General features: G+C 36.8%; 2 protein-coding genes across 4 annotated transcripts in view; one reads left to right on the forward strand and one right to left on the reverse strand.

Moving 5' to 3' along the window:
* Positions 1–13,415, reverse strand: part of LOC103135816 (MAM and LDL-receptor class A domain-containing protein 2) — a 27,047-nt gene extending 13,632 nt beyond the window's left edge. The window contains exons 1-24 of the mRNA XM_007548745.2: positions 13,152–13,415; positions 12,928–13,056; positions 11,499–11,624; positions 11,286–11,385; positions 11,005–11,176; positions 9,993–10,206; positions 9,012–9,143; positions 8,765–8,889; positions 8,350–8,587; positions 6,995–7,257; positions 6,422–6,512; positions 6,183–6,323; positions 5,407–5,535; positions 4,475–4,608; positions 4,194–4,362; positions 3,938–4,057; positions 3,349–3,503; positions 3,181–3,276; positions 2,884–2,974; positions 2,678–2,797; positions 1,942–2,044; positions 1,704–1,854; positions 1,386–1,605; positions 589–712 (exon numbers count right to left, since the gene is read on the reverse strand). Of these exons, the coding sequence (XP_007548807.2) occupies positions 589–712; positions 1,386–1,605; positions 1,704–1,854; positions 1,942–2,044; positions 2,678–2,797; positions 2,884–2,974; positions 3,181–3,276; positions 3,349–3,503; positions 3,938–4,057; positions 4,194–4,362; positions 4,475–4,608; positions 5,407–5,535; positions 6,183–6,323; positions 6,422–6,512; positions 6,995–7,257; positions 8,350–8,587; positions 8,765–8,889; positions 9,012–9,143; positions 9,993–10,206; positions 11,005–11,176; positions 11,286–11,385; positions 11,499–11,624; positions 12,928–13,056; positions 13,152–13,182 (3,374 nt within the window). The 5' untranslated portion in view covers positions 13,183–13,415. The remainder of the gene's footprint in view (positions 1–588; positions 713–1,385; positions 1,606–1,703; positions 1,855–1,941; positions 2,045–2,677; positions 2,798–2,883; positions 2,975–3,180; positions 3,277–3,348; positions 3,504–3,937; positions 4,058–4,193; positions 4,363–4,474; positions 4,609–5,406; positions 5,536–6,182; positions 6,324–6,421; positions 6,513–6,994; positions 7,258–8,349; positions 8,588–8,764; positions 8,890–9,011; positions 9,144–9,992; positions 10,207–11,004; positions 11,177–11,285; positions 11,386–11,498; positions 11,625–12,927; positions 13,057–13,151) is intronic.
* The window catches only part of LOC103135675 (macrophage mannose receptor 1-like), a 21,330-nt gene continuing 7,993 nt past the window's right edge, over positions 11,877–25,213 (forward strand). Inside the window, exons 1-15 of one of the 3 annotated variants that reach the window (XM_016669655.1) lie at positions 11,877–12,099; positions 15,596–15,706; positions 16,195–16,551; positions 16,763–16,933; positions 17,262–17,417; positions 18,470–18,580; positions 20,013–20,150; positions 20,259–20,435; positions 21,101–21,255; positions 22,221–22,340; positions 22,458–22,573; positions 22,803–22,951; positions 23,043–23,242; positions 23,362–23,477; positions 23,615–23,713. In XM_016669655.1, coding sequence (XP_016525141.1) covers positions 15,598–15,706; positions 16,195–16,551; positions 16,763–16,933; positions 17,262–17,417; positions 18,470–18,580; positions 20,013–20,150; positions 20,259–20,435; positions 21,101–21,255; positions 22,221–22,340; positions 22,458–22,573; positions 22,803–22,951; positions 23,043–23,242; positions 23,362–23,477; positions 23,615–23,713 — 2,174 coding nt within the window. In that variant the 5' untranslated portion in view covers positions 11,877–12,099; positions 15,596–15,597. Of the gene's footprint in view, positions 12,100–15,507; positions 15,707–16,194; positions 16,552–16,762; positions 16,934–17,261; positions 17,418–18,469; positions 18,581–20,012; positions 20,151–20,258; positions 20,436–21,100; positions 21,256–22,220; positions 22,341–22,457; positions 22,574–22,802; positions 22,952–23,042; positions 23,243–23,361; positions 23,478–23,614; positions 23,714–25,213 lie in introns of those variants that run through there. The other 2 variants (XM_007548509.2, XM_007548511.2) reach the window with 2 other exon arrangements.

A 25,213-nucleotide genomic window follows, 5' to 3' on the forward strand; every position in this document is an offset into this window, starting at 1 on the left:
AATCTCGTCTAACAGTTTGACTTTGGTTTCCTACAAGTTGAAACGAGGAAAGTAACTATTTTTCCAGCAAAGTGAATGAGAACATTATGAACGATTACGCCAGAGAATCTTGGAAAATTAATCATTTCATTTTGCAGAAATGGAAAAAAAAAAAAACAACAAAAAAAATTTTTTTTTTTTGTTTTTACATTTCTGCAAAATGAAATGATTAATTTTCCAAGATTCTCTGGCGTAATCGTTCATAATGTTCTCATTCACTTTGCTGGAAAAATAGTTACTTTCCTCGTTTCAACTTGTAGGAAACCAAAGTCAAACTGTTAGACGAGATTCTTAAATCTTTTGGGGTGCTTTTAATGCGATAAAATTATTCTCTTGGTTAGCTGATGAACTCTGATACACAACTTCTCTTAGTGTTGCACAAAGTCAAGCAGGTGATTCATGACTAAATGACTTTTGTTCGCACTTCCCGAGGAAGTTAGTGAGGAAACAACAGGATAATGTCCATCCTTGTACTTTACTGTCACTCAATCTAGGTTAAAAAGTCTTATTGTGATTTTTTTGGGGGTATGTGGGGGGTATTATGCTCACCTGCTGCCCATATGGTACCAGAAGGTGAGGCAACATGGCGTGTCCTGCAGTTGGATCCATTCAGACACAACCTGTGCTACGCTGTGTTGGCCTTGGTGCAATGCTGAACTCAGCAAAAACCAACCTGCAAGTAAACAGAAGATAAACGTTAAGTACAAAAAAACTTAATGTCTGACAGCTGTAATAATTTATAAGTTAACAAGTACATTATGTAAATTGGCATAAGCTGTATTAATGGGGCAATATCAGAAAAAAAATGATCTCAATCTGTCAGTTTTTAATTCTTTTTTTAAAGGTTCTGACAAGCCATAGTTGCAACAGGATCAAAGTGAAGTTGAAAATATTACTTTATTTAGCTAATTCAGCACATATTTAAGGCTAATTGGGATTTATTACAGAACGCAGAGGAGGCGAATCTTGTCTCGGTCACAAAAACAAAGTCAAACCGAAAAAGGCCCTGTGTAGGAGAGTAAGAGTGAGACTTAACCACAATAACAGGATCTTGAAACAAATAAACTATTTCACTTTTTACAATGTAAAAAACTATTTTAGCAGCAGTAAGCATACATTTTCATTGGCAGTGCAAATTCGAGAGAAAGTCCACCGAGATGACCTTCTTTATATATTTAAATAAATGTGTTTTTGTTTTACACTTTTAAAAATGCATTTCCTCATAAAGTGAAAAATAGAAACATAGCATGGTATGTTTCTATTTTCTGCTTTTAGAGATTAGTTAGCAATAATAAAATGCTCCTTTCAGGAATAAACCATTTTACACGCGGCAGCGTAAGGATTACCATCTGAGGTTTGAGTGGTGTGGTCCATCGGTGGTCCATGGGAGCCTCCATGGGACATGACCCACTCATGTCCATCTTCTGTGTGCACTTTGACCCATGTGCATTGTCCAGACTCAAAGTCACAGCTGGCAGGAGCAGAACAAGCTCCATTCCTCACAGAGAAATCATCTATTTTTACTGTACCATTGGTGCCAGGCACATGAACGGACTGAAATGCCACCTGAAATGATCAGATTTATTGGAAATTGACAATAAAAAAAATAAGGTCAATCCTGGTTACAAGATTTAAACAATGTACTGTTATTAATGTTAATTTACATTGAAAGGTGCAGGTGAGGACACGGTGACCTCTGCCACTTCCCAGTGTTTGGAGGGGAATCCAGAGCGACGCCAAAGGACATCGCCAAGCTCCCCGCTTCTCAGCACGTGAACGGAAAGATAGCTGGAGGTCTCTGCAGGCAACATGTACCTGAAATAACATGTACATTTATATCCAGATTGGAAGATAATTTAGACAGTTGTGTATAAATGAGTGTGTTGGTAGTATTGGACTTACCAGAAGCGCACACACATCTCTGTGTCTGAAGAGTACACTGGGGAGAGCAGCTCAGCTGTCTCTGACTGCTCAGAAACTGATGTCATCACAGACATGTAGAATCCTGCAGAATGTACAAGAAAACAGGCTACTTTTTGCAGACATGGAATGTTTTCATCTTTTCACAATAATTTGTGCCCACAACTTTTCCCGTCCCTGCACGGTGTACAAATAGTCTTAGTGTAGAATATTTAAGAATCAGTAGAAATACCAACTAAAGACATTAGAGGACAATAACATTGGTTCATCGTAATAGCTGATCAGAATGCCTAAGCCACATAGTTTATGGTGATGCTGTAGTTAGCAACAACCACTGGTGTTTTGTTCTTTGTCCAAAACATTAAATCTGCTGTTGTCATGCACAATACACTCTGCAGCACGCAATAAATGCTATGTCATTTCCCCTAACTAAGGTAGACACATTTTTATTAGATTTGCTTTTTTAAAAAGCTTCTTTTTTACAATTATTTTTTAAGCAGTTATTTTGTTTTAATCTCTATACACTTTATGATGTTTGTATTTGGGTTTTCTTTTCTTGCCATTTGGTCCCAGTTCCAGCCTGAAAATTAAGTTTGCCTTTCAGAACAGTAAAAGTTTGATCAACGGTGAATTTTTACATCACAAGCGACATCTATAACAGTATAACTGAATTCTTGCATCACTTTGTAGTTGCACTCTGACACAGCTCAGTACTGACCATTTTCAGTCCCGTAAGTCTTATCCACATGATGGTTTGCTCCCCTTGTGCGATTCCAGTGACCCCTGTCAACAAGGCGATTCTCAAAACCACACCAATCCGAATCAAATCCACATTCATCTGAAAAACAGATTTAATTTCGAAAACCATTCAAAAAAATCAAACTGAAAGAATTTGGCCTCATTTTAACTTAAATATTTACATACTCTGATAACTGCAGCTTCCCGCTCTCACTGTAATGTCATCAATAGCGATGAATCCGTGACTATGGATGTTCCTCTGCCCACTGAACTGTATCTGTCAACAGGTTAATGAAATCAATGTGTAATATTTTGAAGCCAATCCATGTTCTGGATTCTGTTTCTGTGTTTGTGAACTAATTGATTTAAACATTTTTATATAACAGCATACGTTTAGAAAACAATAGTGGCTGCAAAATTTAAAGTGACAGCAGTGCTGCAACAGGTTTGAAAAAGATGAATATATACTTTGTAAGCAATTACCTGAAGCGCGTCGGTCAAGCTTACAGCTACTTGTGCTTTGATCCACTCCGGGTTTTGGGTTCCTTGACGAGTCCAGACCAACTTTTCAGAGGAACTCTAACATGGAGTAAAAGTCTGTGAGAAGGGTATTTTATGCAACATTTGCATAAAGCCGATTTGGTTACATACAGTTTGAATCAGCAGATTCAAGGTGGATACTGATGGCCCCAGCATATAATACCAGAACTGAACACAGCTCTGTGGCCAAAGATGAGAGACAGAAACCGAGGTAACAGCCTTATCACCATCCTTCGAACCAGATCCATTCACCAGTAAAAAGAAACCTTTGTAAAGACAGAAGACAAATAAAAATTTTATTTGGAAAAGCATGTCAGATTTCTCCATACTTGTTTGCTTTAGACAGATTTTTTTTTGTGTGTAATGGAAACAGAAACAGTTTTGCTCATCTACAACAGTTATTTGGTGAGAGAGTAACACACGGGAAATGTTGACTTGACATCACAGGACAAACAATTATGCAAAGGCACACACCCATAAGGCCAGCTCAGATGGAAAAATTGACCTAACATGCAAATGTCTGGACTGTATGAACCGGGACAAACCCGGATGCTTGGAAGGAACATGCACACTGAGTGCAAAAATATCCCTGGCTAGGATTTTTACCCAGGATATTCTTGTTCCAAAAACAACAGTGCTAACAACTGCTGCATCATTCAGCCAGGTGTTGGTGATTTGTGTCATCGCCAAAGGGCAATACCTTGACCACTGTCAACAGTGTGATCGTACTGAGGCCCATTCCACAGCCCCTCCTCTTGAAGTCCATTGCTGAGAGTCCAGTTTATATCATCAGTGTCCTCCTGGACCCAGTTACACAAACCTGTTTAACAAGAAGCACACACTGAATTAGACAAACTAAACTTCATTAAAATAAAATCACAAATCTCATCAAAAGGACCCAAAAAGCAAAATGCAGATGTCTATGTGTTACTTGAACTTAAATGTTTGAGTTTGACCTTTTTCAAAGCTGCAGTCCATGTTAGAGGGTGGAGCACTGGTAGTTGTGGTGGGAGGGTTGGTCGTGGTGGGGATAAGATCTTCACAAGATTTGCCTCGGATGATATGGATATCATCTAGTGCAAAACTTTCGCTGTTTCCAACTGGACGGCGGGCTTGTAAAATAATCTGCAGTCAAAGGTGTAACTATCAGATTTTACAGTTTTAAAATAAATTCAAGCACAAAAAGCACTAAAAAATGGAACAATGAAAATGTGATATAAAATTCTAAATAATTAACCTTGTGAAGACTGGATGAATTGTAATTCACTCTGTCTTGAAACCACGTGGAGTTCATGTAACCATTAGTACTGAATAGAGGATGCAGCACACCAGCCTCACTTAAAAACACTGTTAGTATAATGGCTGATGGTCCTGAAAGCACCAAAAATTATCAGTGAGAAAACAAAAGAATTTAAAAAAAGATAATATTTGCAGCTGGTCAAAAGAAACATTTGTTTCCTCAATAAGAGTGACAAAACTAAAAACAGAATGGATGCACACATTTTGACTGAAAGCTTGCCCATAAATGACACATTTAAGCACAAACCCTTTTTTATTTGGTAACTAAAGTTCAAACGTTCCTGAAGGACAATGATTTGAATCAACTGAACAAACTCCACTGAAATGACTCACAACAAAAAGATAAGTCAAGATAAATGTTTGTTGTGCCAAAGTTAAGTCTAGCTTCAAAATTGATTCAGATTGTTTTTTCATTTTGGCTGAATTAAAGAATTTTGAAGAGAAGAGTGGGCCAAAATTCCTTCATGGCATTCTTACAGGCTCATGTTCACTTTTATCCCTCTTCCAACAAACTTTAAAAACAATGCGACAAAGAAATATGTTAAGATTTTTGTGTGAAGTTTCTGGCAAATACAAGATTGTGAACTCCTGACTCTTACAACCCACTGACATAAAGACAGTCCAGCTGAAGAACTTTATATCGTAATAGTATGGAAAGAAAATAAGCACAACACATTAAGAAAATTCCTCTAAACATTAAGTGGGAAAACATTCAATGCTTTTTGTATGAGAAATTTGTTGGAAAACAAACGTGTATTAAAGAAAGAACAAAATTATCTAAATCTAAACCTGTAAGCTTTGGGGATAGGATACAAAACCAAAAGGAATTGGTTTTTATTAATTGCTAAAGAGAAAGTAAAATGTACTTACCAATACGCCATCCTTCAGCATGGTGCCAGATCTCTATGCAACCACTTTCTACTGCTTCCATGGACTCACTCTCCAACTGGGCAAATTCTTCTTTTTCAGGCTTAGAGGGCCATAAAAATGCAAAGTGGCCTGTGGCAACAAAATGCATCACATAAATAAACTGCATTTATTAGTTAATATCAAACATGACTGAAAAATATACAATTAAGATAACTTTTCTTTCGATTCAAGCACACATTAACAACTTAACATCGTAGTGAGAATATGCTGACTTTCAGGCTTGGAAGCTAAACACTTTTAAAAACTGCTGGATCATGTTTTCAACCCAAATACTGACTTCATGTGTCTGAAGAGAAGTTGACTTGAAGACACCAAAATGACATTAATGAGTCTTCAAAGACCGACTTCACTTTAATAGTTTTATAAGATTAAATACAAATGGGGAAATTCTAAAATTATGTTTTATTGTAATGGTAGGCTCAATCAGTTCAGACCAGATGGAGCTTCAATTTACCAGTAGAAAGGCATCAACTCTAACTCAGAGTTCAAACGGATTTAAAAAGGATACATAATGGATGGACTATTAATTTCAACCACCTTTACCTTAGTTTTTACATCACTTTCCACCTCTGAGTTAAATTAACACAGAACTGTTTGACTTGGTTATTAGTAAAATAACTAGCAAGTTTAAGAGTGCACCTATGATAAAGGAGATACAACTTCTACAAAGTTAGATAATGTTCATAAGAAATTCTGTCTGATGTATGATTGCTCACCTAAAGGAGAATTTGTTGAGTGATCTCTTCTAGGAATAAGCTGTGCATCACTCTGGCCTGAGAGCCAGTCCCACTCTACATCAGACTCTGCTGGGGGATTGTTGACCCAGCCGCAGAAGTCCATCTCAAAGTCACAAAAGCCTTCAATACATAACACAGAAAGCACATTACCACCATCAAACTGCTTTAATGCTTCCAAACATGCCTAAATATAAAGTTAGACCAAATTTATTAATAACCTGGTGGGGGACAGACGCCATTCAAGACGGTGAGGTCATCAATAGCAATATCTCTCATTGGTTCGTCTCCAGCTATTGCTTCAAAAACCACCTTTTAATTAGAGAACAAACCAAAATTTAATTGAATGTTTTAGGCATTGTATGCACATAAATGTACTGTGGGCATAGATTACCCGTCTTGGATTAAAGTAATTTTAACCATGAAATTAACTCCAGAAATAGAGAAGAGAGATGCTACGTCCTGATTTTTACACGACACTCATACAACCATTTTATTTAGTTTACCCAACTCCAAAAAGCATATTTTACCCACAATAACAAACTGATAAAATAAACCCCTTGAATATTTCCTTTTAATAAACCGATTTGACTTTGAAAATATCGGTAAAACCAATAAAGACAAAAAAAAAAACTTCTGTGAAACCATCCAAATGTGGGTAATAATCTCCTTTTTAAAATGTTCATTTATTGCTAAAAATGATAAAACAAGAATAAAATGAGTTAATATTTAGTTACATTTTCCCCCAGAAATCACAATCTGCAAACATGACTAATGTGAGACTGTGTCGCTACCTGATAATTGCTTTGTGGATTGTAAAGTGTTACTCTCCCATGCCGCCAGTGCGATCCCTGATCGCCTACTCTTGTCCACAGCTTGGTGGCATTTTCTTGGCTGTCAGTTTGAAGGTAAACGCTCAGTTCTCCCACTCCTGTTCCTTCCATGTAATACCAGAACATTAGGCATTCCCCATCGAGCGGTGTCGGCTCCATCAGAGCCATCATAGCCCCTCTGGTTCCCACAGAGTGTTTCCACAACCCAGCACTCAGGTAGTAACCTACAAATAGAGAAAAATGTGTCAGTGTTGCTTGGATGCATCGATTATCATACAGTAAACATCTGCATTTTACTGGAAAGTGATATAGAAAGTACACAGTAGTGAATAATTGTAAAGTGGAAGGGAAATTGTGCATTGTCTTCAAACTTTTTTACTAATGAAATTTGGTCTATACACTGTGTAGCATGCACACAGTAGATGGCCCTCTTTACCCTGACAACCCTGAATCAAATTCAGTGCAACTACAGAAGTCAAAAATACAAGTAGAGTTCATCTGTGTGTAATCTAGTCTAAAGTTTGTTCAAGAAAATTAGTGCACAAAAGTCTCATGAACACCAAGGACCACATCAGACATGTCAAGAATAAAGCCGAAGATAAGCTTAAAGCAGGGCTAAGATATAAAACTATCTGCCAACATCTCACAGAGCACTGCTTAATCCAGTGGTCTCAAACTGCATTCCTCGAGGGCCAGAGTCTTGCAACTTTTAGATATGTCTCTGCTTTAGCACTCTTAGCTCCAATTTGAACTCATTAGCAAAACTTTGTAGAGCTTGACTGAATGTTAGTAAGGCAGTTTCACCACTTAATTCAAGTGTGTAGAACAAGAGAGTCCTAAAAGTTGCAGGACTTCAGTCCTCAAGGAATGCAGTTTGAAACGACTGATTTAATCCTTTGTCTGAAAATGGCAACTAAACAAATTGACTAAGGAGGTCCAAAACGATCAGCAATGCATTCTATAAAACTGTCTCATATGGGAGAATGCTAAAAAGAAAGCTTTTTGTTGACTTTGTTTACTTGAAGTTCTATTTGCAGATTGTACATCACCCTGAGCTCACCCTTCCAAAGATAAAACATAATGGTTGCAGCATCAGGTTATGAGGATTTATCTCTGCACCGTTTTTTTATTTGTAAACAAAAAAATGAATAAAAACCATCCCTTGTGCATTACAATAAAGCCCTACTTTGTGTCGGCCTATCAAACTACATTAAAACACCCTCAGGTTTGTGGTTCTAACATGATGGAAAAAAAAAAAAAAAACAGAAAGGCTGGATGGATATTTTTGCAAGATGTCATGTAATGAAGCTGCAGACCTTGCTCTGTCCCCAGAGTGTGATCTTTGGTGGGACCTGAAGAGTTGGCTGGCTGGGATACGCCTGTGATCCGATCCCAACTGAAGTTTGCAGAAGGATGAGGCTGCATGCCACAAAGAGAACCCTGGAAAGTACACTCTCTCTCAGGTGGACACGAGCCATTCAAACTAGCGGCCACCTCAACGTCATCAATGGCGATGCTCCCCTGTGTGCCGCCCACCACAGCTTCTATAATGAACTGGAGGATGAATTGAAGTGAAGATTCAGAACATCAATGCAGCTAAACGTGAATACACAACTCTAAACCTACATGAAGGTGACTTATTTATTTCTGATACTTAACCCTCCACAATTTGCAAAATATTTTTATTTGTCAAAGCAAAAATATGCATATTGTAAACTGTAATGAGAATACCTGTATTGGTCTGTCGCTGTTGAAGGTAAGATCTGCAAACCGCCATTTGTTTCCCTGTGTGCCACTTCGCATCCAGACGACTGTTTCTGGTTCCCCGGAGTGTTTAGTAATAAACCTCAGGGATCCTAATTACAACAGCAGAAGTTGTTGTAATCACTGATACTTTATAATATTACTGTACTTTATGATAAAATGCTAAAAAGCCTTATTTTATTTGTGGAACAGATGTGAGCAGGGAAACACATACCAATGCTGTTCCCAAATATGTAGTAACGGAAGCTCACACAGATGGTTTGGCCGGCAGGTTTAGGGAAGCTGATGAGTCTGGCTGTTGATGATATATCCAGTTGGTTATTAGCTTTTATAAGCATGAAGTAACCTGTAGAGAAAAGAGAAACAGAAATACAATTTGCTTTAGTGTTTTTTTTTATTCCACAAACAATCTATTCATACAAATATGGAGAAATTACTGATCTGATTACAAGTATTTTGTCAAAAGTATTAATACTTCTTTGCCCTTTTCAGACACAAAATTTTATGGATCCAACATTTATTTTAAGTACTAGGACAACACAAGATAGTACTTATTTGGAAAAGCCACAGTCAATACTTTACAAGAATCTCTTTTCATGGCGATTGCAGCAACAAATCTTTGGGGATAGGTTTCTAACAGCTTCTGACACAGACCTGATCTTGTGTAAAATTTTATTTGTAAAAACATTTTAATTATGGACAGTGTAGGTCTTTCTTCCTTAATGTTTGTTCAGTCCCCAAATGGATTATGGAAAGGTACAAACTGGACTTCAGGATTCTTTCAAAAATGAATGTCTTCTTGCTGCTTTAAAGCAGATATTTGTGGAGTGTATGACTAACATTTCTACATGGATGTCTTTAGCCCCTTCAGATCATCAATTATTATCCTTGCCACTTCCTCTGATTAATGCCAACACCTACCTTTTCATTCTAATTTACAATTGTGCTACTTTGAATTAGTCTATCACAAAAAATAGTAATGAAGTACATTGGTGGTTGTGGTTGTAAAGTGATAAAATATGAAAAAGGTTAAGGAATGTGAATAAATTTGCAAAGCACTAGTTGTTATTTCCTGTCTGGTTAGTCTAGGTTTTCTTTTATGTTGATATGCAAGTTTCTAAATCTTTAACCATGAACTCAAAGTTTTAATTTCTCACTTCTCTCCTCTCATTGAATTCCTCATTACAATGCTTACCATTCCCAGTTAGGTCTTCATACGCCCCATTGTTTCTCTTCCACAACAGACTAGCTGTGTAGTCATGGTACCAGGAACAGGTATCCTTTTCAAAATCGCATGACAGGTTGTCGGATTCCTCTGGGACGTCTCCCTCTGCACAGTTCTCAAAGCTGATATCGTCCAGCATAACATCTTTTTTTTCCCCAAATGAAGGCTCATAAGAAATCAGCAGCTGTGCAGAGAGAAAACCTTATATTTGTTGCAGAAAATCAAAAATGCCTTTTTAAACATTTCTATTCAGGATTTTTCTCCCACATCTGTTGATGGATATTTGTTTGGATACAAATATCCAAACAAAACAAATGCTTTTCTTAGGTAGTACAATAAAAATATTCAGAACTGTATTACTCATTGTCCTCAAAAAAATTTAAAACAATGCCCTCATCTTCCACTTTAGTATGCAGAGTATATGTATTTATGTTTTTAAGTGGAACTTTTTCTGAAGTAAAGACAAATCAGATCAGAACTTAAGTTTCTTGTTATGAATTGTAGTATGCACAATTTAAGATAACCTCAATATAAATGTGTTTTAATAAAACTTAATAAATATTATGTTGCTGCATCATAATCTCACACTAATACTTCTAAAAAGGTGAATAAAGAATAGACTGCTAGGATCCTGAGTTGCTTTTGAGGTTTGATTATTTTATTTCCCTTAGGGTCTCCTTGAAGTTATGGTTTTGTCTTCTGCCATGGCCACGTGTTTTGTTTTTTTGTTTTGTTTTTTTTTTTGCAAGTTTTTGTGTTCATCATTAAATATTTTTTTTATCATCTACTTCACACCTCCACTATTCTGCATTTTGGCTCCACCAAACATGACATAGACAAAGGTCAATAAAACCTGGAAAACACTGCATGAAGGAAAATAAGATCTGTTTATTTTTAAGCCATCAAGGAAAATAAAAATTTTACTTTCAAAACACAAATGTATTTTTTAAAATCCACAGAATAAACAAGTTTGTTTACCAACCTTGTAGCCTCCTGGTTGATTACCAATAAAAGCCGTTGCATTCTCCCAACCATCAGTTTCTCTTTTGGAAATCTCTAGTAAATTTCTCTCAACTGTGCCTCTGATCATTTTTACTTTAAGGGATGATGATGATATTGGGGATGGATTGTCTTCATAAATATGATACCAAAAACTGAAACATATGCATGAAGAAAAGCAGATGACTTTTGGCACAAAAAGGACCAGATAAAGATCCCACAATTTGTGCTCAATAATCAACGTGAAATGTTAGTTCTTGCTACCTAATTTGGCATCCCAAAGCAGCCAGCTGGTTGACAGGATGCTCCAATGTGGCTTCAGCAAAGAAATGATTTTGTTCACCATCTATATACATGACATATCCTGAGCACACACACAAAAAAAAAAATAAGAAAACATCTGCTTCTTAAAGTGTTTTAAATACTCACAATGCATGTTGGCAAATAATTAATTAACAAAGGAACACTAATGATTACCCCAAGGGGTCCCTGTTGTGTGGTCCTGTCCTGGTACTGAGGTGTTTACCATCTGCCGTCTCCAGCTGTAGGATGAGTCACTGGTGTCCTCCCAACCACATGAGTGATTCTCAAAGTTGCATGAACCTTGAAAATAATAATTAATGAAATGCTGAAACAAAACTTGATGAAGCCTCTTTGATAATTATATTTTGATGATTTATTACAATAAAGATGAGTATGCCCAAAAGACATGTTAGCATCCTTCAGAATAAACTCCCAGTCTTTCGATTAAGCGTTGTTAAATTATATTTTACTATTATGCACCCCATATTCCGGCCGGATGGTTATTTGTGTTGCGCAAAGCTCTCACTTCCGCCTGTGAGTTGTAGACGAATGCTATGTGCTAGCAGCTATGGCTATATATCCTCAAGTTCGGTCCGAGACATCCAGGCGGGATTTCATCGACAGATGAAAATGTCCGCGTTTTATCGTTCTTTTGGGGACGAATATTTTAGCATGTCTAAAATAACTGGCGCGACGCATGGAACATGACAGCCTTTCTCCAACCGGAGCTGCTGCCTGGTGGCTGGTTCGGCGCGAACGGCGGGGAAAGTGCGCGGTAGGTGTTTTCAGACAGAGTGAACACACGGTGGTCTGCTGTGGCTAATTGTTAGCGTAGCTTTACAGACAAAACTGAAAATAAATTAACCACCATCCTGCCACAGCAAATGGGTGGCGGAGCGGAGCATACCTGGCAGGTGTGTTTCTTTGTATGAGGAAGGTACCAAATCCTGTCGCTAACGTGGTCACGAAAGATAACCGACTGTGAGAGTTCATTTCTTAAATTGACTGAAGATGAATACACTGAAACTGGAGTATAGTTTTTTGTTTTGTTTGTTTGTTTTAGAAGTGCCTGCTGCTTTATTATTAAATTGAATGTAAGTTCAGGTCTTTGTATAACTTTTAAAAAGTGAGCTTGGTATATTATTTACAGGTTAATTTTCTAAACTCCAGAAAAGTATTTTAGGGATGCACAAATATGAAAATTTGGGGCTGATGTTGATATCCGATATTAATATTGCTGTTATGGCAGTATTTACCAGTATTTTATCTTATACTTTTTTTTTTAAATCTGATTACTCGATTAATCGGCAGAATAATCAATAGATTACTCAATTACTACAGTAATCGTTTACAACAGCCCTAATTGAAATACATCAATTGTAGTTGAATTTTAATTTTGCAACAAAAAATAGCTTTCTGCTATTATTGTTGCAATAAGCAAATAAAAACTGTTTTCCAAATTCTCATTGATTTTAAAAGAGGCAAAGTTCTTTTGGACCTAATATCAATAAATAATATCAATGGTGTATATAAAAATCTGGTTTCAAGTGGTTGTCCATGGCAGAAACTAGGTAGAGAATGAAGTCTGATGAATGTGTCTTACCACAAAACTCTTCATCTGAGCCATCTTCACAGTTCTCTCTAAAATCACAAAGCTTTTGAGCAGGTACACATTCTCCTGATGTGCAATTAAAATTCCCACTGGAACAGCAGGACACAATAGTCCCCAGTCCTGATAACAAGTAGAAATGTAAACGAGATGGAAAGAAGTTCAACGTCCAGTTGTTTTTGATTTACTGGATAAAACAGAACATTGATGTTTCCTACCTGACAGAAACACCAATATGTTCAGTATCATCTCCAGTCAAGATGAGACAATATTCTGGGGGAGTCCAACAAAAACAGAGTCTGACGCCTAACACATCCTGTCTTTCTAAGCTTTCAACAAACACTGAGCTGGAATAATCCAAATGGCATCTTTACTACATTAGATTAGCCAAGGCTGTGAAGCCTTATCGCAGCTTAAATGACAGCTTAAAGTACAGCATGCACTCAGTAACCTGCTACTTTTGTCATCATGCTGCATGTCTTTATTTGAAAGTTAAGTAAGACTTCAGATAAAACAAACTAGAATAAGCATAAATGTTTCAGATAAAACTAATCAAGTTTTACAGCATCCTGCATGGAGGTGAACTTCGACCTCCATAACTTTAAGTCGCATGCAGAGCTGAGGACAGAGTTGATGTTTTATTTTAACATTATGTAAACCTTAAATCCAAATATCTTAATATGCAAGAGGATAATCTGAAAAGCTACAGTTTCAAAACTCGTCACAAAATTTTGGTTCTAACTTTTCCTTCAGTGCAAATAAAATGGGAGACATTTTTTTGTTTAATTGGAAATAAAAGGGGTAATAACTTTGATCAGTTTTACAAACAAGCTTTTGTTTGGGGGGTCTGGTAAAAACTTTATTGCTTAGAGTCTTATTTGCTAGGTGTTTTAGTAAAATATAGATTTTTTGTGAAAAAATAATATCCCACCAAAGTTTATGTTTTGCAAAGCTGAGGTACATTTGGTAAAGTGTAATTCAGCTTTACATGCATTTGTCTGTCTTCTGCTTCAGCAGACTCACACAAAAAGCCCTGCAGTTACAAAGGTTGATATTTCAGCAAAATACTCCAACTCAGAAGAAAGGAAAATAACAAAAGAGGAAGTGAAAATACTAAATGCTATGAAAAATGTAAAGGAAGAGATGGACATCTGAATTTCTCCACTCCAACACAGGATATTATGTTGCTTCACTCAGGATGAACATAATGTTGTTTATATCAGCAACATTAAATGCGGCTCTTGTCTCAAAGCCTTATGAAAGACCATATGCGTCCTTACATCTGTTGCAAGATGCAAAGCTCACTATTGGAAATGTGGGAGAAAAGGAAATGCATCCTCCATCATCCAGTTATTCCTGCTCGTCCTCGTAATGTCCCATGAGTGGAGGAGATTTGTTGTACAGAACTTAATTTAAAATTGAGGATTTCAGATTAGTTTGGAACTGAACATCTCTGGATGGATAGCAAGCCAAACTGCAAAAACAGTCTGTAAAAAGCACATTTATGATTCAAGAACCATCCAGAAACTGTTGCCAATGCCTGCAGACATTGTTCCATTCAGTTTAGCAAAGTATGTTGTTCATTAATGTACAATAGCTTAAAGATGATCCAGCCAACAGGACTGTTGCACAGTGACTGCTTCCTTACATCTCAGTCTAATCTTGTGTAAGTCACTTATCCCGTAACTGATTACTAATCTGCATATCAGTGTAAGAAAGTTTGAGCATGAGTGAACATGGTTTTAGTGGAAAAGGTATTTGAGGTCATTGAAAGAGTAGAAAGCACTAAAAAAAAAGCTTGGTTTAATTATCATGTGAGGATTCGATCCAGAAAACTCTAGGTAAAAAGTGGGATCCTTGGTGACATGTGAATTTTGCTTTGATTTTTTTCATACTCATAACAAAAACGTCATACATGACCCACATGTTAATGAAAGCACATGCTGTGTAAAAACATTAGCTTAAGGCTGCTGGATATTCAAAACCGATAAGCTAACTAAAAAGCTAAATATTTTCTCACATGTTTTGCATGAACACATAACAGTTGCTAATTACTGAAAACAAAATCTTTAGTTGTAGTTGTTTTGAGTAGCTGGAAAATGGACGCAGTTGCAACATAAGGTTAAGCTGTGTCAACCTACTGCCTCAGTGGTTTTTTCAAAGTGGATGGTGGTCCAAAATCTCAATCATTCACATTTCTATTAAGAAAGTGCTAAATGTTTTCTAATTTATTTGCGTTTACCCAAAGCAATTTTTTTTCCCTATAGCTAGTGGGGCCAGCATTTTTCCATTTCTGGAGTGTAACATCCATGCGAGGAAAAAACATGTTTGTGTACTGAATGTTTTCTGCATGAATTGTGCTTACCCAAAGCAACTTTTTTTTTTTTTTTTTGCATAATGAATGGGGCCAGCTTTTTCCATTTCTGGAGTGTAACATCCGTGCGAGGGAAAGGCATGTTTGTGTATGTGTTTGTGTGCATGCTGTCCTTAACTTCCTGCTTTTTTTTTTTTTTTTAGCCAGTAGCAAAATGTTGAAATGTGCCAATCTGAAACATGACAGTTTCTCAATGAAAAGGGGGAAAAAAAGGAGAACATGTCGGTGTGCTATTAAGATTCCCTCCTTTTCATGTTTGCACTCATATGTCCTCTGCTTGCAATGCAGGGATGATGTCTTCTGCTATGGGACTTAGAAGAATGTCACCTCTAAGGATTGCACTTGCAGCCCTTGTGCTCCTCGTGCTAGCATTGCAGGGATCGACAACATTAATAAACGGTATTGTATAACCTATGCTGTTTTGTATGTTACTTATTATATCAGCATTTGATGATGATGATGTTGTTTCTTGTGCATTTTTTTATAGGCAATTATTGGTGGTGATTTGCTTATAGAATGCATGCCTGCAAATATATTTAATAGCTTCAGATTCCCTTTATTGCTATATTTGCATTATTTTAGCATTTATTTTATATGAAACATGTAACATTTTGACAAATAAGTTTATAAGGTTCCAGTTCTGGCAGTTTTAATTTAATTTAATGCTTTTATAAAAGAATTTTCAAATAAAGTGAGAAGTGGTATTTATATTTAACTCACAGTTTCATGCAAACAGACAAAATTAACAAATGCATAACCACACTTTGTATTTCAATCTTGCACATGCATGGCTTTAAATTTGGCAGTGATACTACAATTGCATACATATAAAAAAAAAAATCTTTAAGGCATAAAAACCGTTTTATTTTAAATGTTTTTCTTTGCAGATTCCCCATTTATTCTGATGAACAAGGCCACTGGGTTTTGTTTGGCCAAAAGAGGTACTCGCTGCACTGAAATTCGCTGGACAACCAGTAACCGGCTTTTTGTGGTTTCGACCAAGAAATGTCTGGGTGCTCAGGGCAAAAGTGTGGGGAGTGAGGTGAGCCAGTACGACTGCGACGAAAACAGTGACCTACAGAAGTGGGACTGCCAAAACGGAACCCTGCTTACTCTGAAAGATCAGCCGTTCTACATTGAAGTCAAAACAGATGAATCAGTCGTTCTGTCCAAAACTGTTGGGCCGAACAACCACCTGACCATTGCAGGGACATCTAGTGGTGCCTGTACAAGAACACACAGAGGTATAAATCATTTGTGTTTGTGACTTTGTGGGTAAGTGGAGGTTGTAAACAATGAGACTAATGAACCTCAATGAAACTTTCACTTCTTTTTTTCCATTTCCTCAAAGTGGAAAATGTGTAGTAAAAAAATACTGAAAAGGCGTGAAAATAATTTTTGTTCCCTTAAAAAACTGGTTGACTTAACATGAAGAACTTTTTATTTCCCCTGTAGAATATTACACAATTGGAGGGAATTCGTTTGGCAAAATCTGCATGTTTCCCTTCATGTACAAGGACCGATGGTATGGAGACTGCACCACTTATGACTCCAAAACGAAGCGCAGCTGGTGTGCAACTGAAACCAAATATCAGCATGAACAGTGGGGATACTGCCCATCGTCTTGTAAGTTTGTCAGCTCTAGCTATCGCTAAACTCTTCTGGAAGCATCTTTATATGGAAAACAATGTCTTGTGAACAAAATATGACAGTTCTGACCGATTTAGTCTGATTGAAATTACATTTAATTGAGAGAATTACATCCTAAGCATTTTATCACAATATGCACAATCCTGGTAACGACCACTTATGTGGTTTTGATAAAGTAAACAGCTTAAACATGCAGTACTGAAATTGCCGATCACAGTTCTAACACTTAAAATAAATAGAGTGTCTGATATATGTTTGAACTCAAAATGAAGATAATAAAACATTTTTTTATATACCTGCACAGCCACAGATCACTGGAACAGAAACATTGTTACAGGAGCTTATTACCAGGTGAACATGCAGTCAGCTCTGACCTGGGCTCAGGCTGACGCCAGCTGCAAACAGCAGGCTGCGTTTCTGGTTAGCATTGTCGATCCTATCGAGAAGGCCTTCATCACAGGTAGGTGCAGTCTGTTGATATTTTAAATAGTTTTACAAATGGTTTTAGTTTTGTAACCTAACTGGTCCATGTAGCACTTTTTTATACTACCATGAAGAGTTTGTATATATATCCACAACATGGCATAATAATGATGCTACCTCAATGCTGGTGTTTTTAAAATACTTGCTATAACTTAAAAAGGCAGAAACTGGGGAGGCAACAACAACTACAGTAGAGAAAGCTGAACTAATAGGAATAATATTCCTTCTTGATAATGATCATTTTATTAAGAAAAAGTAACAGAAGGGGGAAAAAAAACACATGCCTACTAGACCCCTTGCTGTAGAAGTAGCCAGTGCCAGAAAGTCTTAGCTGCTCTAAGCTCCTTTTGTGCACATGTCATTGGGTTAACAGCCCTTCCTCCATGTTTAAATGTTCTCCGTGTCCTTATGTAACTGTAAGCAAGTGATGACAGAAGGGGAAAAGTAACCTAGGAAGATTAAAGCCCATACCTTTTGATCACAGAGCTCAGGAGCCATGCAGATGTATGCACCGTTTAAAAAAACGGGCACAAGTTTCGCAGCGAATTTCTCGTGTATTGTAGTTTCATCCATCATTTATCCATTTTTCTCCAATCCTGGCCTCGATGGTCGATGACCTGCGACTTTTGGATTGGTCCCTGGGCCAACACATGTATATTAAATGGCTGAACTACTTCCTCAGGATGCAGTCAAGTGCTCCTGTTAATGAGCTCATTATTTGTCTCAGGTGTTTTGAAGCAGAGACACATCTTAAAGTTACAGGACACTGGTCCTTGAGGCCTGGGTCTGAAGACCCCTGCTCTACATCCTCTTGTCCTAGCAAATTATCATTTAGTGATATTATTTCAATGTCATCAAAAGTCCAACATTAAATGCTAGTTATCTGTGGATAAATAGTCTACATAGAAAATATTGTAGTGGTGCAGTTTTGCTGTTAAGCAATGAAAAAGAGGAACTAAGTATTCATTTTCTTTTCCTTTTTTTTTTTTTTTTACCCTTTCTGCCATAAAAACATTATGCAACTCTCAGGACTAACAGGAACAGGAAGAAACAAGCTTTGGATTGGATTGAGTTTGGGCACAGAACATGGCTGGCAGTGGACAGACAGAAAGCCCTTCCGGTATATTAAGTGGGATGCCGGTAAGTTATCTGATCATCGATCATCTCAGAAGTAGAGTTTTCCTGATCAATATGAAAGGACTCATCTGTAACCAGATAAAAACTTTAATTCAGCCTGTTTTAAGAAATTCAAAGTTTTTGATGCAGAAAAATCTGGTAAACTATAGCCTGACACAAAAACGCCATTGCTTGAATCGTAAAACACCCAGACATTTGAAGTCTTACCGAGTTAAAGCTTTTCATAAATTTTTCAAGTGATGTTTAGACGAACTTATCTGATCAGAAGCTGCAGGAAGTTATGTTGTGAGAAAAAACTTCTGAGAGTCATAAAATATTTGAGACTTAGATGAAACTTACTACAAACCTTAGAAAGTATTATGGTGACTGTCATTAGATGTCTTTTTATAAAATAAAAATTCATACTAACAATAAGATTTCTCTAAAATTTAAGAAAACCTCTATTAACACCATAACACTCGTGCTCATATTATTTAGACTGTGTTATTGTTTCCCTTTCGAATGTTTCTCTTATTGAAAAAGCTGTGATGCCATTTCAGGTTGAATGTTTAATGTTCCTTCTTCAGTTGTATTATTTCAAATCACATAAATATATTATTTGGATTATTTATCGTGAGATTACAATTAAAATGGTACCATATTACCATGAGTTTGTTAAAAAAAACAACACATTTTTAGCTAGTCATGGAGACTTAATGTTCTGGCTGATTTTTGCTACAGAAATTTTGTAAAGCCAACAAATTTCTGGTTACTACTCTAAAGTTACATTAGTTGTTGCTGCAGGCTGTATTAAACCACCTGCTCAGCTGTTAATCTTTGATTTGTGTCACATCCACAAAGAGATGGGTAAAATTTTTAGCCTTTTGTGACAGACTATCACTTGAATAATGGCCTTGGAGATGGTGCTCTACCAGGACCCATTGTTTGATTGAAGACCAATCAGGCTGATCAGTCAAAAAGGGAGATTGATGCACCTAACACCCTCCTGCTTCAAGGTTGACTCTTGAAGCACAAGTTGTTTTTATAAGAGCATCTGCGAACGTAGTAATATTCTCTTGTGACAATGAAGATCTGTGAAAATGGCTCAAATATGCAGAAACAAAAGCTAAATGGAATAAAATGTCCACTGTTGCCATATTCTTGGAGCAGAGATTGCTGTAAATCAAGTGACTCAATGCAAACATAATATGTTTTCAACAGTTGATATTATAAATTAAGCTAGATTGCATGCATAACTAGGGGTGAATTGGAATACATTGTTTAATGAGAATCTACCTTTCTGCTTAAATTTCTGTGAAGTTCTGCATGTACTTCAAAAACATAACTACTCATTTCTGACTAGCTGCATGTTATGGTTGTATATGTGATGGTACTTTTTTTCTGATAATTTCCCTAGTTAAGAGTAAATTTGACTTAAATTACCATATTGTTTCAGGGCACCCACTTCCTAACCCTGGACACAACTGTGCGCTTCTTGACACTGCTGGCCAGTTCTCGTGGCAAAGTTCCACTTGCACAAAGAAACTTGGCTACATCTGCTATAAAGGAGGAACCCCGCCAGCTCCACCACGATGTACTGAAAATTACTTCACACTGAAAAATTTTACATTTGTGTTTTCTCTGCATTATTACTTCAAAGAACTTTGTCATTCAGTCTCTGTATGTTTGTTCTTTTCATCAGTTGAAGACGGACTTTGCCCAGATCACTGGATCCCTTACAATGGACACTGTTTTTACCTTCAGCGCACCCCAAAGTCATGGTCCAGTGCTCTGACAGAGTGTCGCAAACAGGGAAGTGAACTCGTGAACATACGCAACATTGAGGACCAAAGCTTCGTCATCTCTCAGCTTGGATATGGTACAAGACATTCTTATACTTGATCATAGTATTGCGTGCTGGTCTTTTGTTTCAGTGCCACTGCAAAACAATTGAAAAAAGCATTTTCCACATCAGCAAGACAGTATTTGTCCTACATAAAGAAATAGTTCATCAGACACTGCAGAAGGAGAAGACATGTCATTGTCCACATGTGGTAGTCACTTTCTCTTAAAAGAACAAAAAAGGAGGCAACATCAACCTCTTTGCTCTCCAGAAATTACTTTTATATCAGATTTTTAAAATGATTTTCAGCACTAGAAAGGTTAACCTTGGTATTTTCTGTATGCATTTTCATTTTGAGTGGCATAAAATTTTACAGCCAAGACTAGAAGATGTATAATGGCAAACAAAATGAGTCCATCTGCTTTAGTAAAAATAAAAATAAATCCTCACACATTTTACAAATTGTGCATTCTGCTTACAACACCTGTGAATCTACCAACCTGTGACTCAAACTACATGTAAGGACATAAGTTTGCCCATGAAGCCATGCTGCTTCCTGCATTTAAAATCTTGTTTCAAACACTGCAGTTGATGAAGATGAAGAGAAAACAATCACATTCCAACACGTGCGCACTCAGACATGATTATTTCCATAAATCTACAAGTACAAGATTAAAATATTTCACTTTTAATGTCCGTAGCATCTACTGATGAGCTTTGGATAGGACTGAATGACAGAACCACTGAAGGGTTGTTTGACTGGAGTGACCACACGACCGTCACCTTCACCAGCTGGGAGCCTGAAGAACCCACAGTGTCCACTGATGAAGAAGACTGCGTTCTCATGAAAGGAGAGGTATATTTCGCATAATATTCAAATAACTGTTAGACATTTTTGCACATCTTAGACAGAAGAGACCAGAATGCATATCACTATAAAAGGAATTTATAACTATACAAGGGACAACCAATTGTTCTTTTACCCCTTAAAATATCAAGGTTCTGAGTTAACTCACCCAGTTTCCAATTCATATAATGTTTTCCTGACTGGGGTAGACTACGCTTTGGTGTCCATATGTACTTAGTTTCTGCATATGTGTATATACACTGCTCAAAAAAATAAAGGGAACACTCAAATAACACATCCTAGATCTGAATGAATGAAATATTCTCATTGAATACTTTGTTCTGTACAAAGTTGAATGTGCTGACAACAAAATCACACAAAAATCATCAATGGAAATCAAATTTATTAACCAATGGAGGCCTGGATTTGGAGCCACACACAAAATTAAAGTGAAATGTTCCCTTTATTTTTTTGAGCAGTATATTTCCTGCTATACATTTGTTTTGATGAATAGTTAAGTTGTTCAAATAAAATCTTATTTATTGATCAAATCTCACATAAACAAGAACAGAAGATAATATTTTCAGAGTAATTTGTATTTGCACCTCTTACTTTGCCTCTGATCACATTTTATACTGTTTGAATCAGGATCAGAGAACAGAAGCAACAAAACTACCACCTAAGTATAAGCACTGCTGTTATTTTTGTCTACTGTGTTATACTTTCACAATTTTCATTATGTTTATTTTTTTATTGAATATGCAAAAGCTTTGCCTTGCTAACTGCACCAAAAAGTTGTGATAATTGACCACAACTTTTGGTTGTTTATCACTCTTTTCCTTTTGCAAGGAAAAGCTGTTCCTTTTTAAAAGAAAAATGCTTTATTGTAGTATTACCAAACACACTTCAAAAACATATATTGATGTAAATGGTTTTAGTGCCATCCATCTTTTAAGTCACTTTACTTTTTGCAGAATGGAAATTGGGCGGACCGATCCTGCGATGAAAAGCACGGATATATTTGTATGAAGCAAAGTGCCACTGACGGAACTGGAGATGTAATAGAGTTACATTTGGATGCCGGCTGCAAAATTGTTAGTGAATTATGAATCTTATGTTTTCAATATCTGTCATTTTACATGAAAAAAGAATACAAGATTACAAGTTTGGCTATGAATGATTGATTCTAATCAATGACGTAATCTTTTTAGGGCTGGAGAAGACATGGCTCTTTTTGTTACTTTGTGGGCACTGAGACCAAAACCTTTGATGAAGCTAAAGAAGACTGCCAGAGCTCAGCTTCCTACTTAGCTGATGTCTCAAATGGGTAACAATCCTCATAGTGTTTAATTACTAACCTCTAGATGTTTCTGAGGCAGACTGTAGGTATTAAAATTTACCCATCTCTACTTAACAATTTGACTTGCAACAGTGGTTCAGAAACATTTTAACATTCAAGCCCAAAGCTTAAGACCAGGCAGCGACCTTCATAACTGATAGATGAAGTATAAATACTCTATCAGCACAGATTTATTAACTTTTATAAATACCGACAGGGTGGATAATGCCTTCCTTGTGAGTCTGGTGGGACTGAGACCGGAGAAACACTTCTGGATCGGTCTCTCTAATCAGAATAACCTTGATATCTTTTCCTGGACCAATACAGAGTTTGTGAGATTTACTCACTGGAATTCTGGAATGCCAGGTATGGATCTCTGGATTTAAGGCATACAAAGCAGAAAACAAAACAAACACAGACAAAAATAAAAATATCATTCGTTTCATGAATCATTTAGGTAACCAACAAGGTTGTGTTGCTATGGCGACTGGGGTTTCGGCTGGACTCTGGGACATACTGCCCTGCACCAACAAGGAGAAATACATCTGCAAATGCATGGCAGAGGGGGTAGTTTCAACGGTACCGCCCCAAACTCAAACTCCTCCCCAGTGTCCAGACGGTTGGAATCGAGTGGGAACAAGAAGTGTTTGTGCGAAGGTAAATAAAAGAAGCTTAGTGAAAGCAGTTCACACGAAAAGATTTTATTCTCTTAAAATTAATTTGTGAATATGAGGATTGTCCAGGTAACTCTTTTTTTTGTTGTTGTTGTTGTTCAGTTTTTCACAGGACCACGTTCAGAGGAGAAGACCTGGTTTGAAGCCAGAGATTACTGCAGGGCGATAGGAGGAGACCTGTTAAGCATCCACAGCTCTTCTGAACTAATGGTTGCAAGGTAACTGCTCAACACGTTACTTCAAGTGATCAAATGTCCTTTTTTCCCCAGACACGCCCACTTTTCAGATTCTATTCAAAGCATCCAGGGGGCATTCTTTGATTGATGAAAATGTCAGAGTTTTCATCGTTTTTCAGGGAACCATACCTAACCATACCTTATTTGCCTGATGTGATGCTTGGATCAAGACTGTCTCACTTTCATGTGATGTCCTCCCTTTCCCGAGCTGCTGCCTAGTGAGTGGTTCTTATCCGTTCATAAACAAAACATACTGTGGCACTGTGCTACAGGTACAGCGCTGCAGCTGATGTTTTTAAAGTGCAAGTGCAGCTTTATGAATAAACCGGAAAATGAATGTCCTTTCTTAATGTCCCGGTTGCAACAAATGGTTGATGGTGTGCACCATGTCCATGGCTGGGACAAGAGTTTCTTTGTAATAGGAAGGTGGCAATGATCCTGTAGGTCACATGGACATAAAGACTATGAAAAGTTTGTGCAAAGTAAACTAAGCGTTTATCTATTAAAATGACTGAGGATGTTGAAGGCTAAAACTAACAACAGGAGCTTACACATTAATTTAATAGGTTTCTTTGTGAGACTCCTTTTATTTATTTTTATTATTAAAATGTATATATCAGATTTTGTGTCTTTTTTTCTCCAGACTGACTTAAATAGTGTGCTATTATTACACAGTTAAGTATTCTAAGTTGTAGAGTAATTATCAGGAATGCAAGATATGAAAATTTGGGCTGATATTTATATCAGATTTAAATGCTGCTGTTATGGTAGTTTTTATATTTCCCTACACTTTCAACACCGTGCAGAAATGATGACCACACCGTCAACTTTCCTTCTCTGCTTCTGTTAAATTTGCCATGATCCTGCACTCGATCACTATTTCATGTCACAACAATCACAAACAAGATGGAAATAAACAGTGGTTGTTCATATTGGTGCAGTTCTGCTTATTGGACAGATACTGGAATGTGATTCCCAATGCTGTGGACTTTGAGTTCTCCTTACAACCTTAGATTGTTTTCTGTGTGATTAAATCTGTAACACATTATGTTAAGTATATCAAGTAAATAACTAAATGTGTTTCTGTGTCTAAAAGTATGTTGGGCTTAAAGTGTCACATGATTAGGTATTACAGCTACTTAGTATTTATTTACAATTATCTCCTGGCTGCAAACTTCTGGTCTTAAAAAGACTAGTTATTAAAAATAACTACAGGCTTATACAGTAACTATTTTTGGAACCCCCTAAACCCTCCTATATAAAATTAATAAAGTGAAAATGCAGCTTTATGTTGCCCCTCTTTGATTTTGTTTTTCATTCTGTCAATTTTGATGTAATTTAATTAAAGTATTTGTAGGTTCTAAATCTGTGCACAGTTGAAATTGTGAGTCTTTCAAGTTTTAAAATGAGACAGAAACAGATCTGCTAAAATAGCACAATACACAAGTAGCTCTGCATTTACCCACAGCTACAAACTGTTTCACACATGCATTTTAGGAAAGCCTTTTGCATATAGCTATACATTCAAACACAAGAGCTGCCCTGTTAAGTATATTAAATGAGAAAAAGTACCCTATGCTAAAAGCTAGTGGCAATTATTTTAGAGGAGATGTGCTGTTTCCACCTTAAAACAGGTCAAGGGTGAAACAAAAGGTAGAATTCATTGCCTCTTTTAGCTTAGCCCTAAAACATCTAATTCTTACAGGAGGTCATAATAG

This window comes from Poecilia formosa, unplaced genomic scaffold (assembly GCF_000485575.1).
Source record: "Poecilia formosa unplaced genomic scaffold, Poecilia_formosa-5.1.2 Scaffold27, whole genome shotgun sequence".
Taxonomy (NCBI): Eukaryota; Metazoa; Chordata; class Actinopteri; order Cyprinodontiformes; family Poeciliidae; genus Poecilia; species Poecilia formosa.